The sequence below is a fragment of the Maylandia zebra genome, linkage group LG22 (assembly GCF_041146795.1).
Source record: "Maylandia zebra isolate NMK-2024a linkage group LG22, Mzebra_GT3a, whole genome shotgun sequence".
In the NCBI taxonomy this organism is placed as follows: domain Eukaryota; kingdom Metazoa; phylum Chordata; class Actinopteri; order Cichliformes; family Cichlidae; genus Maylandia; species Maylandia zebra.
The window spans coordinates 17,360,480-17,375,196 of NC_135187.1; the positions used below are offsets into that span (position 1 = coordinate 17,360,480).

The following is a 14,717-nucleotide window of genomic DNA, read 5'->3' on the forward strand; positions in this document are numbered from 1 at the left end:
TGTGATTGATAACTCCATCCTCTCCCATCCTCCCTCCCGCCTTGTTCATGTGGTCCACCTCCAGCTAGTCCAAACAGACAGACGCAGCAGAATGACAGCAATAAAATACAGACGCATTTTGTTTTTCATGTTTTCTAATGAAAAGCAGGGCTCTCATGTGTTGTGTACAAATCTGCCTAGCCGTGCTTTGAATGCATGACTTTGAAACACGAGAAAAAAGACATACAATAAAATCATGTTGGCTTGTATTTGAAGGAGCTTTCACTGGTATAACTACAGAGCCGTGATCCCCACTTTACCAATTCTTACAAGCAAACAGGGATCTTTAACTCTTAAGATCTTAAGATTTCTTATCATTCTCATGTGTAGGCTAACCAAAAAGAAGGTAAAAGTAGAGCCCTGACAGATATTAGCTTTTTGCCAATAGATATTGGTATTGGTACTAAAATAAAGTGTTTATACTTTGGCCTAGAGTGCAAGGGATGTTTTACTCCACAGACACCTCTAGCAGCTTTTAAGGTGGGATGAGAGGGGATAATGTTCTGAAATATGTATAGAGATGAAATACCTTTGGGGGGAGGGGAAAAAGAGACAGGCAGGAAATAAAGCTATGAAGAGAAATGTGAGTGAAAGCTGGACAAATAATGGGCACATCAGAAAGAGCCACGCTCTAATGGGAAAATAGACAAAAAAAACAACACAGTTTAATGTGTGCTGAGGCAGCTGTAGAGCTCTTTGAACTGAGGGAGAGGGTGGCCATGTTTCTTCCCACAGCTGCATCCCAGTATGCTAGCGGTGGAACTAGACACCACTGTACCAAACCTCAGATCTACAGCTGGTGGTTTAAAGACTTAAACACACATGGGCTCAATATACACTCACTTGCTTCTCCATACTTCTCCATCATGTCCATTAAAACACCTTTTTACCCCAAAAAATGAAGTCTGGCATTTTTAAAAAAGCGATAGCCAAATAAAAGGCTATTTTTATACGTCCTGATGGGATTTTATTCCATCCCAGTGACCCCACCTTCTACCTCATACTGTCCAGCCATCTGCTAGCAGAAATCAAGGAGCCATCCCTGCTTTCCATTTCATGTCTGCCATCTCTCTCTCTCTCTCTCTCTCTCGCTCTCTACTCGCTCTAAACTGTTGTTTATCTCAGGATGTAGTGGCTTTGGTTTTGGTTTGCACATATCCTTTGCTGAATCTCAGTCGTTGTGCTGAGAGCAGTCTACAAAAGTGCAGCAGATTTTAAAAGTATAGTAATCTAGACAGTTGATTGGCTCCCTAATGAATAGCGATGGTTTCCGCAAATAGCTTTGGTCTGACCAGCCAAATGTTTTACTGCACAGCTAGCATCTGAATGTTTGGCCTCTTCATAGCATGGAGTGTGGGTGCGCCCACACCCCTGCATGTGTTGGCTTGTACATTCTGATAATTTTATTTTCTCTCTCTCTCTCTCTGTGTGTGCGTGTGTGTGCGTTTTGGGAAAATCATTTATACCATGTTAGCTGTAATAGTGTTTTTAACAATGAAAGGAATCTGACCTGACAACAGCAGTTCTGTTCTGTTTAAACTCGGTCAGCATGCCACCCACTGTTGTTTCTTACAATGAGTCCTTTTTCTAAAACAGACGTACTGTAGTCACATGATTGTTGTAAGATTGGTCACTCTATGACATCTAACATGTCTCAATTGTCTCTCCCTGCTTCTTCTGTGCATCTCAGGTTTCTAAAGTAAACGGGCTGACACGGGCGGGCTCGGCACAAGCCGTCAATGGTGCCAAAAAGAGCCGCGACTTCCGACTGCCCTCCAAAACTGTGAAGAAGTACACAGCCACCGTGTCCAAGGGCCACGTCACCTACACCAAAGCCAAACAGAAAGAACTGGGCAAGAAAACCAAACTCAGCAGCAGCAACAAACACAACAGCGCCGCCTCGGCACCATCGTCAGCGAACAATCACAATCAGCACAGCCAGCCAGCAGCCAGCAATGGGCTGGCCAACTCAGGAAAAGCAGCGGCACCAGCCCACCACAGCAATGCAAAAACCCGCAAACAGGTGCTACTATCCAATGGGCTGCACAATGTGGCTGCCGGCGGCCGTCCCAACGGCAGGCTAAATGGGCAGCGGCACAACACCCTGGCCAAGGAGGATGCACAGAAACTGTGCCAGCAGGGCCAGGGGGAGTGCCATGGTCGAGAAGGACTGCGGAACTCCAAGCGGCGTCTGGAGGTGCTGCTCAACTCGGTGGGGACGGGGGTGGTTGAGCACAAAGCCAAAACGCATGGCACTGAGGCCAAGAAGGCCAAGCTCCAATCCACTCCTTTGGAGACCCGCAGCAGCAGCAAGAAGGTGGCCAATCAAGAGAAAGCTACCACGCAAAACACCTCGTCTACCACTCCAATTTCTAATGGACACGAATCAGAAACACCCCCTTCTCCTAAACAAACTCAACCTGTTACCCCACCTCCATCTTCTACTCTCCCTCCTCAACAAACCCTGCCTCCTTCTACACCAGCAGCCAACGCGGAGCCGGTGAACCAGCGACCTAAGCGGGCATCGGCTGGCAAGCTGATGTTGATACGACAAGCACAGCAGCAGCAGAGCAGGTCCCATGGTCGGAGTGCCTCCTCCCCCTCATTAGGCCAGAATCACTCACCGAACCCCAGTCACGTCAGCACTACCTCAGACCCCCAACAAACCTCTGTGTCCTCCTCCACCTCTTCTCCTCTTACTTCCACCAACAGCCCTGGACAGCTCAAACCGGCAGCATTGCGGGCTGTTGACCGTGACAAGGAGTGGGAGAGTGAGAAAGAGCTGACGCGTCAGAAGGAACGCGAGCAAGAGAAGGAGTGGGAGCGCCACCGGAGTAAGCCGGAGGGCTGGGCAGCCCTGGGTGAAGTCCCCATTTTCCGGCCGGCTCCAAGGGAGTTTCAGGACCCCCTGGTGTACTTGGATGCGGTGAGGGAACAGGCTGAAGTGGCTGGCATGTGCCGTGTGGCGCCACCACCAGACTGGCGACCAGAGTGTAAGCTGAGCGAGGAGATGCGTTTTGTTACACAGGTGCAGAGAGTCCACATGCTGGGCCGGCGCTGGGGCCCCAATGTGCAGCGGCTGGCTTGCATCCGCAAGCACCTTAAATCTCAGGGCATTACCATGGATGAGCCACCTGTCATTGGTAAGTGAACACGCACATGTGTATGTGAATGTACAGTAGCAGTACTGTATGCTAGGGTGTTAAGTGTAAGATGCTGTGTTGTTTGTTTGGAGTTGACTTTTTTTTTTCTTTAGGGATGTTAAAGCTCTGCAAAATTGCAAGCTGCACCTGAACAGTCTAAAATGCTTAGTTGGCTGACCGGGCTTTTTTTTTTTTTTTTTAATTTTTAAACCCTTGTTTGCAACACATTTGCAAAAATGCCAGCTTAGCATGCCCACAAACAAGGAGCAGCTGCCTCAAAAAGTCTTGACCATGATGATGCCACATGTGTTTTTTATTTATTTATTTTTTCTGGCACAACTGAACATAAAAGTCAGAAGAGCTGAAGATCCAGTGAAATGTTGTTGTTTCTGGTCACACAGTGCTCTCATATTGCTGAAGGGGGAACTCAGAATTGCTGATTCTTTGTGTAAGCATGAAAAATAAATGGTGTGATGTGGTGCAATGACATAGTTTGTGCCATTTAGAATCATACGCTGATTTCTGTTGCTGCATTACTGAATTCAAGCACTGTTCATTCATTTCATTGTCAGATTGCCTGCCGACCAATAAGAACGGACTTGATTTTTCAGAAGGCCGTTAAAGAAACATGAGATATGTTTCAGAGGGAGAAATGAGTGCGACAGCAATGTTATAGCATGAGAGAATATGATGTGATTTAGTTTTTATTTTTTCTATATGAGAGAATGTAAAGCTGTTCTATCATACTCCCGAATGTATTTATGAAACTGTAAATGAGCATACTGAGCATATAAAGTATGTGCAGAGTTTGAGTGATGAGTGATAGGCCACAGGTTTCTTCCTGCACACTGTCACGTAGAACCAGAGCTTACTTTCTAAGAGTGATTATTAGCAAACAAGTAAACAGACATAAACACAAGCACACTCAACCCAGTCAAAACATGGCTATCCACATCCCTCAATAAACAATTTCTTTATAGGAAAAAATGTGCAAGTACAGGTTACAAAATAGCAACATCTGCTCAGTACTTTATCGACGCACACACAGAGTATGGTTTGTCACAGACTCCTAATTTAATTTCTCCTGGATCCTGGTCTTTCACATGTTGCTGTTTATGGTGATAAGTACAACAAAGAAGATGATTTACAATCACAAAAACCTTTGTATTCTGCAGTTTAACTGTGGTTTGGCCTCCTTTGCTCTATAAAACTGTTTACTGTGACACTTATGCACTACTTATTGTTTCCGTTGATATCACTGGTTCTCCGAGAGCTTCAGCAGTATTCGACCTGATTTGTATCTCGCCGTTTTATAGATGACAGCAACAATGTGGAACATATCAGAAAGGAGCCTGGCGGCCAATGAAAACAATATTTCTCTCAGATTGCTCAGTCACCTTCTATTTCTCATGATGACATAAGCGTTTTATGAGCATTTAAACAGCCTCGGGTCGGGACGGAAATCCAATGTGTGAGCTTTGTGCATGTGCAAATTCTCATGTGTGCAAACAAGTGGCTGTTTAGTTTTGCCCTGGTTGAGTTTGTGCAGTCTCTTGTGCTGTGTGTAGCTTTTATATACAGCTGAATACAGATTAGAGCCAGGGCTAGAGTGAGGGCTGTTGGCCAGAGAAACCTGGCAGCCAACGGTCCACAGCGCAGCCAGCCAGGGTACCCTGGTTTCAAATGACTTCTTTTACTGTCCCCAGCAGATAAGTTCTACATTAACAGTAATTTGTGTCTGTGTTTGGCACAATGAAGGTTCAGATCCGTTTTGAAAGGTGGATTGGCTGTTTCAAATAAAATGAACTGGGCAGGAGGGAACGGCATGTTTAGCCAAAGGAGCAGATGACCCAAGATGGCATTCTTTTAGATTAGCTTGATTTCTGCGACTTTTTAAAAAGCGGAGTTTATATTAGTGAAAACTGAAAACTTCTTTATGTACACGACATTATTTTATGAGTCAAAATTGTTATTTTATGTCACTTTTTCATGTTAGCCTATGAAACAAATGTTCTGTTGAACGCACTCCAAAACCACCACTTGCCGCTGGTTTTGTAAGTGCTGCTCATGTTCTCCTCTTACTGAACCTTCCTTTTCTGCTCCATGCAGGTGGCTGCGAAGTGGACCTGTCTCGTTTTTTCCAGCTCATCAATGACATGGGCGGCATGCAGCAGGTGATGGACCTGAAGAAGTGGACCAAGCTCGCCGACCTCCTGCGCATCCCCAAGTCTGCACAGGATCGGCTGGCCAAGCTGCAGGAGGCTTACCTGCAGTACATCTTGTCCTACGACTCACTCGGTGCTGAGGAGCGCTTGAGACTGCAGACTGATGTGCTGCAGGAGAAAAAGGACCTGGAGTCTCGCCGCGGCCCTCTGGAGGGCCTCGCAGATTCTTCAGCGCCTGGCGCTTTCTCTCTGCCGCGCTACGAGCCCAAAAACGGGCTCGTTGGCGGGATAGTGGGAGGGGCAACAGGAAACCACCGCACCAATGGAGTGTATCACCATCTGAAGGAACTGGAGGCTCAGGTCAAAGCAGGCCGGCGCCGGCTCTTCGCTCAGGAAAAACAAGGCAAAGAGGACAGGCAGCATGCGGAAGAGCAGGAGGTGGAGGACAGGGGTGTTCTCAGTGACCAGCACAAATGTATTTACAAGGTGAGGATGAAGACGACACTTGCTGTTTATGGCACACATTTGAAGCATACAGACAAGAGGCACGTAAGTTTACCTTTTGTTATTGCTTATGCATACGTTTCTGCTCTCTGCACTTTTCTTGTGATAAGTCATTACATGCTGTTAACACCTTTTGTCTCTTATTGACCTGCTGTTTAAAGATCAGCTCCAAGGCATGGAAACAAGTGACGTCTACCTTATTTCCTTATGTTATGGTCGCCCTTAGTATTATTTTCATACCACTTTGGCAGGCATTGTTGGGTTTCTTTTACTCCTTTGGTCCAACCTGATGTACATTGTCTTGTTTATATGGTAAATGTGCGGTTGGAGCGATCTTTTCTGGCCTGTCGTCAGTGCCAGAGCACCTTTTTAGAGAGACTTCAGTGAATCGAGATATATATCGCTCATGAGGTGTAAACATTCAACACTTAATTTGACTGTTTCCTCTGTCACATCTTAAGCGACCAAATGTACACCCTGTTTGCTTGTGCTATATATTGTTTTCAACAAAGTGGATTTCACTCGGAGACATTGTTGGGATGTTGTTAACCACACAGTTGTGAGTGCCTATTGAATTTTCTTACTGTGCTCTTGGTAACAATATCGTGCTGTTAACTGCCACAGTTCGTGGTTTGTTTAAGCAAACCTCAGAAGTATGCACACCTGCTTTTACACAGAAATAGTTGGGCCATTGAAGTGAGGGGCCGGCAGTTTTATTTTCTTGTGGTTTTGTTTTAATATTTCTGTGCAGCTGTGTTTGGTAAGGTGGTCTGTAGAGTTGCTCATGTGTGTATTTGTGGACCACATAAGATGCATTTCCCCAGCCCGCTTGCAGGCCTGCTGATTATGGCTGGCTGAAAATGTAGGTCAGAGAAATGGCAGCCCCCAAAACAGCGCGTACCCATCCCCCCCACACTTCCAAAGCCCCGCCTCCACAAGCTTTCATAACCCTTCAGCTCCTTGCGTCCAGCCCTCTCCTCATGGCTTCTCTCCTTCAGCCCATGTCCTTGCTCTCAGCTATTTTCCCAAATATCCAGTCCTCTCCACAGCCCCCCACCCCCACCCAGTTTCTCTCACTCTTGCCAAATTCTCTGCGTACCTATTCGACCCCCAGTAGTTTGTGCGCATGTGGAAATTTGAAATTGTTCACTCTGTGTGCACAAAAATGGGCCATGTGACTGTTTGTGTACATTTATTTTGAAGCAGCATCTTGGGTCGAAACTGTAATTAAACTTTCTGTGTTCACTCACTGCACAATACCCCACCCATCTCCAATCTGGATCTCATTTGATTTTTTTTTTCTGTCCTTTCCTTTTGGTAACCAAATCCCTCTGTATGTACACCCCCCACCCCCCCAACAAACGTGACCCTGTAGTTATACAAGTACTGCTCAGTGCACAGTGACATGTGAATGGCTGTCACTGTCCTGACTTGGAAGTCCTGTCAAAACGTGACTCATCACTTTTTTGCAGAGCTCAGATTTGTGGCTATTATTCATCACAAGTGCCCCCCAAGAGGAGCTTATGTTTCACTTTTTCGATCGAGAGGACAAAGTGCAGGTCAAGGGTGTAATTAACTGTAATTACACTGGGAAAAAGCTCGAAAAAGCGCCGCTACTGAATGACAAAAAGTCTTGTCGGTGCACCAGACTGTAATTTAACTGCATTGTTTCACAACCCTGAAGCTAGTGCAATCATAAAAAGAACTAAGTCAGATAGTACTTGCAAACACATAAGAGGGAAAAAGAAGAAAAAAACAAAATGTCACTGTGAACATTAGGAATCCACAAGGTCAAACTTCAGCCTGGTCTGCACATCTTCAGGCTCAGAGTTGGCAGATTTATGGTCACAGATTCTGTGTAGCAGGGTGTCAGTGGGAGAGGGTCAAGTCCAGGGGAATTGTGTCTCACACTAACAAAGGGAGTAGAGATCCTTATAGAAACACACACAGTCAGATATGCAATGTTTTATCCTTATCGCCCTCCATTTGACTTCTTGACTCATGCATCATGGGAAAAATAGATTCCACTGATGATTAATCTTAAATTCATGTGATTTGCAGGGGAAATCGGTGTCTTTGACCAACTTCTTCAGGATAGCGCGGAACACCATGACCATGTGCTTTAACAAGGAACCGTCTGCTGCTGAGGTTGAGGTTAGCATCCTGTCATCTTTATCAAACATCATCTTCATTATCTAAAGTAGCTTTCAGTGTTAAATCTTTGTTGTAATTACTTTTTTTTAAATGAGAAAACATTTAGCCCTATCAAATAATACATCTGTTAATGAAATCAAGCAGACCGTAACTTTAAGATCATTTTTAAAAGGTGAGTTGGTTTCTTCTCGATGTCAGCTACCAGCATGACTGACCATGAGGCACACCTGAATCCTGTACTCAGTTTCATGCATACTTTCTCTTACTAGTTTTCTGTTTTTGTCCTCTTGCAGCAAGAGTACTGGAGGATTGTGGAACAGAGAGATTGCCATGTGGCAGTGCATTGTGGGAAGGTGGACACCAGTACACATGGCAGTGGTTTCCCCACAGGAAAGTCAGAGCCATTTTCAAAGTAAGTGTTTCTCATCCATCTTGTGAGTTTGGGTACATTTTTCTACCTGCAGCAAAGTCTTTACCTGATCACCGGTCAGATAAAACTTTTTAACAGTCAAACTATCTGCTTCCTCAAAAGTCATTCTTATAAAAACGTCTTCTTTTCCTTCTTTCCTCAGACATGGATGGAACCTCAATGTCCTCCCAAATAACTCTGGATCCATACTGAGGCATCTGGGTGCTGTGCCTGGTGAGAATTATTTTCATAGCACAGTCTGTACGTTGCTCTACAAATGTAGATGGTCTGTGTTATCTTGATCACTCCAGATGTTTGAGCCGTTTCTGTTGTTTAGCCTGCAGATATTAATGTTTCTGTCTCACTTAACCTTCCTGTCTCTACAGGGGTGACCATTCCCTGGCTAAACATTGGCATGGTCTTTTCTACCTCATGCTGGTCTCGAGACCAAAATCGCCTTCCATATATTGATTACTTACACACTGGTGCTGATTGCATTTGGTAAGTATGCACAGAGGCGTTGTCTCAGTGTAAGTGTGTGCACCAAAAACTTGTTAATATGGTAAAAATGTGTAAAATTAGACGAGAGAACTAATAGACTTGAATAAAGGAAAACTAAGTGAAAAGTTTGAAACTGATGTCTGTGTGTGTGCTCGGACAGGTATTCTATCCCTGCTGAGGAGAAGGCTAAGCTGAACAAGGTGGTCCATACACTGCTTCAGGCCAATGGCACGCCAGGACTAGAGATGCTGGAGAAGAATATCATGGTAAGTCTATAAAAATCCATTCACATATATTTTAACTGGAAGGAAGCGATGCTTTTGATCCTAAAACTTTGCAGAGTCACTTGGAAATGTAACGCCGTTTATTTCACTCTTCCAGATATCTCCAGAGGTGCTGTGCCGTGAAGGCATCAAGGTTTATCGTACTGTCCAGCGGAGTGGCCAGTTTGTGGTCTGCTTCCCCGGTGCCTTTGTCTCTAAAGTGTGCTGTGGCTACAGCGTGTCAGAGACGGTGCACTTTGCCACACCACACTGGATGAACCTGGGTTACCAAGCCGCAAAGGTCAGCATATAAATCAGGGCCGACAAAGCTGAACCAAAGGCCATTTCGATGAATAATGACACATTTTACATCACTGTTTGTTTTTATTTCGCAACAGTGCTGTGGACTGCAGCTGTTAAAGATTCAATTTGGGTAGAGGTGATTAACACTGAAATGAACTTAATTCAGCCGGTGTTTTGACCTTTGAGTTCTGTTTCATGTTTGTGAGCGTGAGAGAGCTCCCGAGTAAACCTTTGGCTCGTTGGACTTCATTATAGCTGCAATAGAGGAGAAGAAAATGTTCCCCATTGTCATTATGGGCATAACAGTGATGGAAGTACATCTACCTTCAGCAATGCTATCATACCCACAGCCACATTAAGATTACCCTTCAGGGTAATGTGACATTCATAAAATGTGCTGCACTGTGGAGCACTGCCTGAAACACGCTCTTGCAAATTACAAACATTTTTAGTGAGGAATCATAGGAGAGGATGAGAAACATTGATCTTGGTTACACTACAAATATTCTCTTTGTTATACATTGTCAGCATTCTTGGAGTATATTAGTCCACACCTTTATATTTTGGCTGAAAGCTGGACAAAAATAGATATTAAATGGCTGATTTTGTGTTTGTTTTTTCCACTCACAGGACCTGAAATGTCGTTGTATAGCCAAACCATTCTCAATGGAGAAGCTACTGTATCAGATCGCCACAGCTGAGTCCAAGAGGGACAACGGCCTACTCCTCACCACCATCTCCACCCTTCTCAAAGACCTCAGGTATGATGCAACAACTCATACAAACGACAAACACGGCAAAGCTACAAATCCAGTTTTATTAGATTTCTAAAGATCGCCACATCAAACACTGCCTATTATGTATCAAACTTCTGGGTTTTGTTTGAGTCAGCTTATGTTCATAAGATAGGTGTGGTCTAATTCACCTTATAATGACTAAATGTACTGTTGTTGTAAAGGAAGAGGAATAAATTGTGATTGAAGTTGGCTATAATACAATTATATCCATTGTGTTACTGTACTGAGATCTGAGTAAGTGCCATTCTCTGTAAGCTCCACTCTGATAGTTTCCCCTTGATAGCAGCAAACTTACTTCCGCTCTCACTCAGAGTGTTTTTGTCCATCAGGAACATAGAGATGCGCCAACGTCAGGAACTTTACAAGGCAGGTTTGCTCTCCTCTGCCCGTTATGGCACACACGATGGCAGCCTGGGACCCATCGAGGGACGTAAGAAGCCTCGCGGCAAATGGCTGACACTGGAGTCCTCAGAGAGGCGCTGCCAGATCTGTCAACATCTCTGCTACCTGTCCATGGTGAGAGCACAACGCCCAGGGGTTTAACATGACAGTGTGTCAAATGTTAAATGGTTTGGGTTCAGTTTACCTGCAAAGGACTTCCTTCCTTCCTTCAAGTCAACATATTCATCCTAAATATTTATAAATGAAATCCTACATCTGGTTAGTGTGGCTGTAATTGTAGGTCTCTTACTACTCGACCTGCTTTAGTGATAATGTTTCGTATAATAATAGTACCTTTTTTGTTGTGCTGGAGGCCAGGCTTGGTGAATTGGAGGCATGGCTCCACACCGTTGAAAGTAAACCTGCAGCTGTAATGGCTAGCCAGGCCCAAAGTAGTTTAGCTGTCACCCAAATGCACTGCCGGGAAGAAAGGCCGGCTGCTGCTGGAAGGAAGCGCAGTCCGAAAGAGAAGCCCTTGGTACACAACTAGCACGTTCAAAATTCTAACCATGTGTTTTTTTCCACTCAGCGACACCTGCAGAGAAAAAAACTCTGGTCATTGGCAGCTTCATACTTAGAAACGTGAACCTGCAGACTCCAACAGCAGAGCATTTGTTTGAACTAAAGATAAACGTAGATTTACTTAGACTGTAATTCAGATTGAAAGTAATGGCATCCAGTTGTTTTAATCACAAGTCACTAAAACTAACATTGAGTTAGTGTGTGACTTTACTAACAGCGTCTTCTCCCCAGTCTGACCTGGGTTGACATGCATAGCTGGATGTTGTCTTTTAGCTGCAGGCTGTCTGGGAGGTGTCCAGCAAACAATATGGGCTTCGTGGGTAACTGGAAAACTTTCTGTGGAAAACATGGTCTTTTTTAGAGAGACTCCAACCATCCTACTATGGGTGGTGCAGCTCTCATCTCTATGAATGTTGCTGAATTTATTAAAAAACAAAAATCATGTGTTTGATTCTGGATGATCTATGCAGAGTCAAGCACAGGAAGCAGAGCTGCATTTGTAAGCTGTGTACACACTGGAAGGGTTTTGCAGCAACAGCAGAGATCACAGAAACAATATCTGAACACTATTTGGCGCAAAAACTGCTGACGACACAAAGTGGGAGGGATCTGCAATAGATTGTATTCAACTTCAAAGCGACCAGTTGAATAGACTATTAGTGAGAGTGAAGAATACAGTTGGTTGACGTATGACCTGGAAGTCAATACATTAGAGGGTCACCTAGGCAACCGGAGCCTGAAAAGTCTGCATGCGACCAACGATCAGCTTCAAAGCGATGCACGATGAGTCTGAATCTGAATCAAATCTTTATTTCAAACATATTATTTAAAAAAATGTTAATAAACAAAAAATAATTTTTTTTGTTTATTAACAAAATGGTCTGTATTTTTTCCATCACTTAGAAAAAATACTGACCTTTTTCCATTCAAAGGGGAGTAGGAGGAAGTAAATGCTTACAAATTTCAACCCCTATTAGCAAATCGCTTCCAGTATGTATGCAACTTTACACGTCTCTCAGCAGCTTCCCTCCCCCTCCAAACTCACAGAGACCATCTGCTCCCAGAAATATATGAAAACTATTTCAATAGAGCAAAACAATTGAATATTGATTTATTTTTTATATTAGGACTCTCTCAAAGTCCCTGTTAGTAAATGATGTAATAATCGATCAACATGTTGATTTATTTTCTGTTACACTTTAAGTTTAAATGAAGGCAGTGATCTCTCACTCTAGTTTATTAATCCCGCAAAGACTCAGACAGCTGTAATTATCCTTAGCCTTAAACAGTTGAACTGTAAAAGACAAAAAGTTTCTGTTGGCAGATTTATGCTTGTAGATGATGAAAACAACAACTTCAACACTGTGTTTAATTCATTACTACCCTCAACTCAATATTTTGATCACATTCTTGACCTTGTCCCGACATATTGCATAGGAACTGAGCATTTAATGTATTTCTCAAAAAACCTCTTTTGTTTAAAATATGAACTACAGCGCTCTGGAAAACATTTCTATACAGTAGATGTCTATACAGAGGATACGATAGAGGATCTCTTAATCTTAATGTGTGACTCCCTGGTACAGTTCACACAGATGGTGGAAATTAGAGATCCGCTAATTTAGAAGACTGTCATCTGGCCTGGAAAAATAGCTTGATTCCTTATGAAAAACAAGTCCTCAGTAAAGCTAGGCCATCATGCTGTTTGTCACTGATAAGACAAAAACAGGAACAACCCCATGTTTCTTCTCAGCACTAGTCAGGCTAATCAGTTTTTCAGTTCTGTTAGCTATCAGTAATAATGACTTCACGAATTTCCTTTCAAATACAATTTTTACCATTATTGAAAAATGTCAGATGTATGATATTTAGAGTGCTTCTTGCCAATTGATCTCACTGAAGTAATTACTTCAAGTAAACATCAACATGTCTGTTAGACCCAATCGATCTATCGAATCATATCTGATGGATCCCAATTTGTGCATGTACATGGGGAGTTTTCGTCGTACACTGAAGTTATTCATGGAGTTCCACAAGGTTCTGTCCTGGGCCCAATACTTTAAATTTTTTTAAATGTTTTTGTTTTTTACGTTATATGTGGTTCCCTTAGGTTGTATTATTAGAAAACACTGCATACATTTTTTGTTGTTATGCAGATGATACCAAGTCATATCCATCTATGAAGCCAGATGATTCAAAAAGATTTGGTAATTTCTTAATTTCTACTTAAGAAAAAACTGAGGTTATTGTATTTGACCTTAAAATCTCTTATAGCCATGAAGTTACTTTAGATGGCATTACCTTGGCTTCCAAAAACACAGAAGAATCTTGGACTAATTTTTTTTTAAACTGGGATATATTGTTTAATTCGCACATTAAGCACACATCTATTATTGGACTTTTCTAGAAAAAGCCTTTAGGTGATTCTAAATGCCACAGCAAAGCTACTCACAGGGACTGGAAAGAGAGAGTGTATTTCTCCAATCCTGGCTTCTCTTCATTGGTGCCCCTCTAAATCCAGAGTTTAAGTTCGACTCTACCTGTGGTTCATAAAGTGTCCAGTATCAGATTGGATGATCCTGAAGCATCACTTAGTTATGCTGCTAAAAGCTGCTGAGGGACCATAATGCACTTGTTTTCCAGTGACCTCTTTTTCAATCCTGATGAATTTGTTTGCCAATTTTGCATATTAATTAACCTTTGTCTACTCTCTCCCGTAGCTTGTGCATTTTCCATGGTCTCTCTGTGCTCTCCTTTCTCTTCTTTCCCCTAACCCCCAACCGGTCGCGGTAGGTGGCTGCCCCTCCTTGAGCCTGGTTGCGCCAGAGGTCTCTTCCTGTTAAAAGGGAGTTGTTCCTTCCCACCGTCGCCAAGTGCTGCTCAAACGGGATCATCTGATTGTTGGGGTTTTCTCTATAGTATTGTGGGGTCCAGCACGAACCGCCTTGAGGCAACTGTTGTTGTGAATTGGCGCTAGGAGTTGTTGTTTTTGTTTTTTTGTTTTTTTTCAGTTTGTACATATTATTCCTGCTCTGTAAGTTAAAGGTAACTTACTAAACATACTTAATACTACTGAGATAACAGTATAAGCATGATGAGTATGAGACATTATAGAGATTTATCAATATTTCCACTTTTCACTAAGAAAATAAATTCTTTGTTTTACTAAAAGCCTTTTTTTCCCGTTTAGGTGGTTCGGGAGACTGACAATGTGGTCTTTTGTCTGGAGTGTGCCCTGCGCTATGTGGAGAAGCACAAATCCTGCAGAGGCCTTAAGATGATGTATCGATATGATGAGGTAAGCTACCATTGTGTGGGTCTGCTATGCTTCCATTCTCCCTCTGTCCAGATGGGGGAGACATCAGCTAGCTTTTCACACCGCTACTGAAAATGTTTATACTGAGTTGTACCTGTGGTGTAATCAGACTTTCAAATTTTTATTTATGTTTTTTTAACAGTAGACACACCTGTACTTT

At 43.2% G+C, this 14,717-nt stretch overlaps 1 protein-coding gene across 2 annotated transcripts in view; it reads left to right on the forward strand.

The window, feature by feature from the left end:
* Positions 1 to 14,717, forward strand: part of jarid2b (jumonji and AT-rich interaction domain containing 2b) — a 110,311-nt gene that overhangs the window by 92,852 nt on the left and 2,742 nt on the right. Inside the window, exons 7-17 of one of the 2 annotated variants that reach the window (XM_024798392.2) lie at positions 1,730 to 3,182; positions 5,292 to 5,896; positions 7,913 to 8,005; positions 8,299 to 8,417; positions 8,578 to 8,648; positions 8,801 to 8,915; positions 9,076 to 9,181; positions 9,297 to 9,479; positions 10,112 to 10,242; positions 10,608 to 10,794; positions 14,432 to 14,539. In XM_024798392.2, coding sequence (XP_024654160.2) covers positions 1,730 to 3,182; positions 5,292 to 5,896; positions 7,913 to 8,005; positions 8,299 to 8,417; positions 8,578 to 8,648; positions 8,801 to 8,915; positions 9,076 to 9,181; positions 9,297 to 9,479; positions 10,112 to 10,242; positions 10,608 to 10,794; positions 14,432 to 14,539 — 3,171 coding nt within the window. The remainder of the gene's footprint in view (positions 1 to 1,729; positions 3,183 to 5,291; positions 5,897 to 7,912; positions 8,006 to 8,298; positions 8,418 to 8,577; positions 8,649 to 8,800; positions 8,916 to 9,075; positions 9,182 to 9,296; positions 9,480 to 10,111; positions 10,243 to 10,607; positions 10,795 to 14,431; positions 14,540 to 14,717) is intronic. The other variant, XM_024798393.2, reaches the window with a different exon arrangement.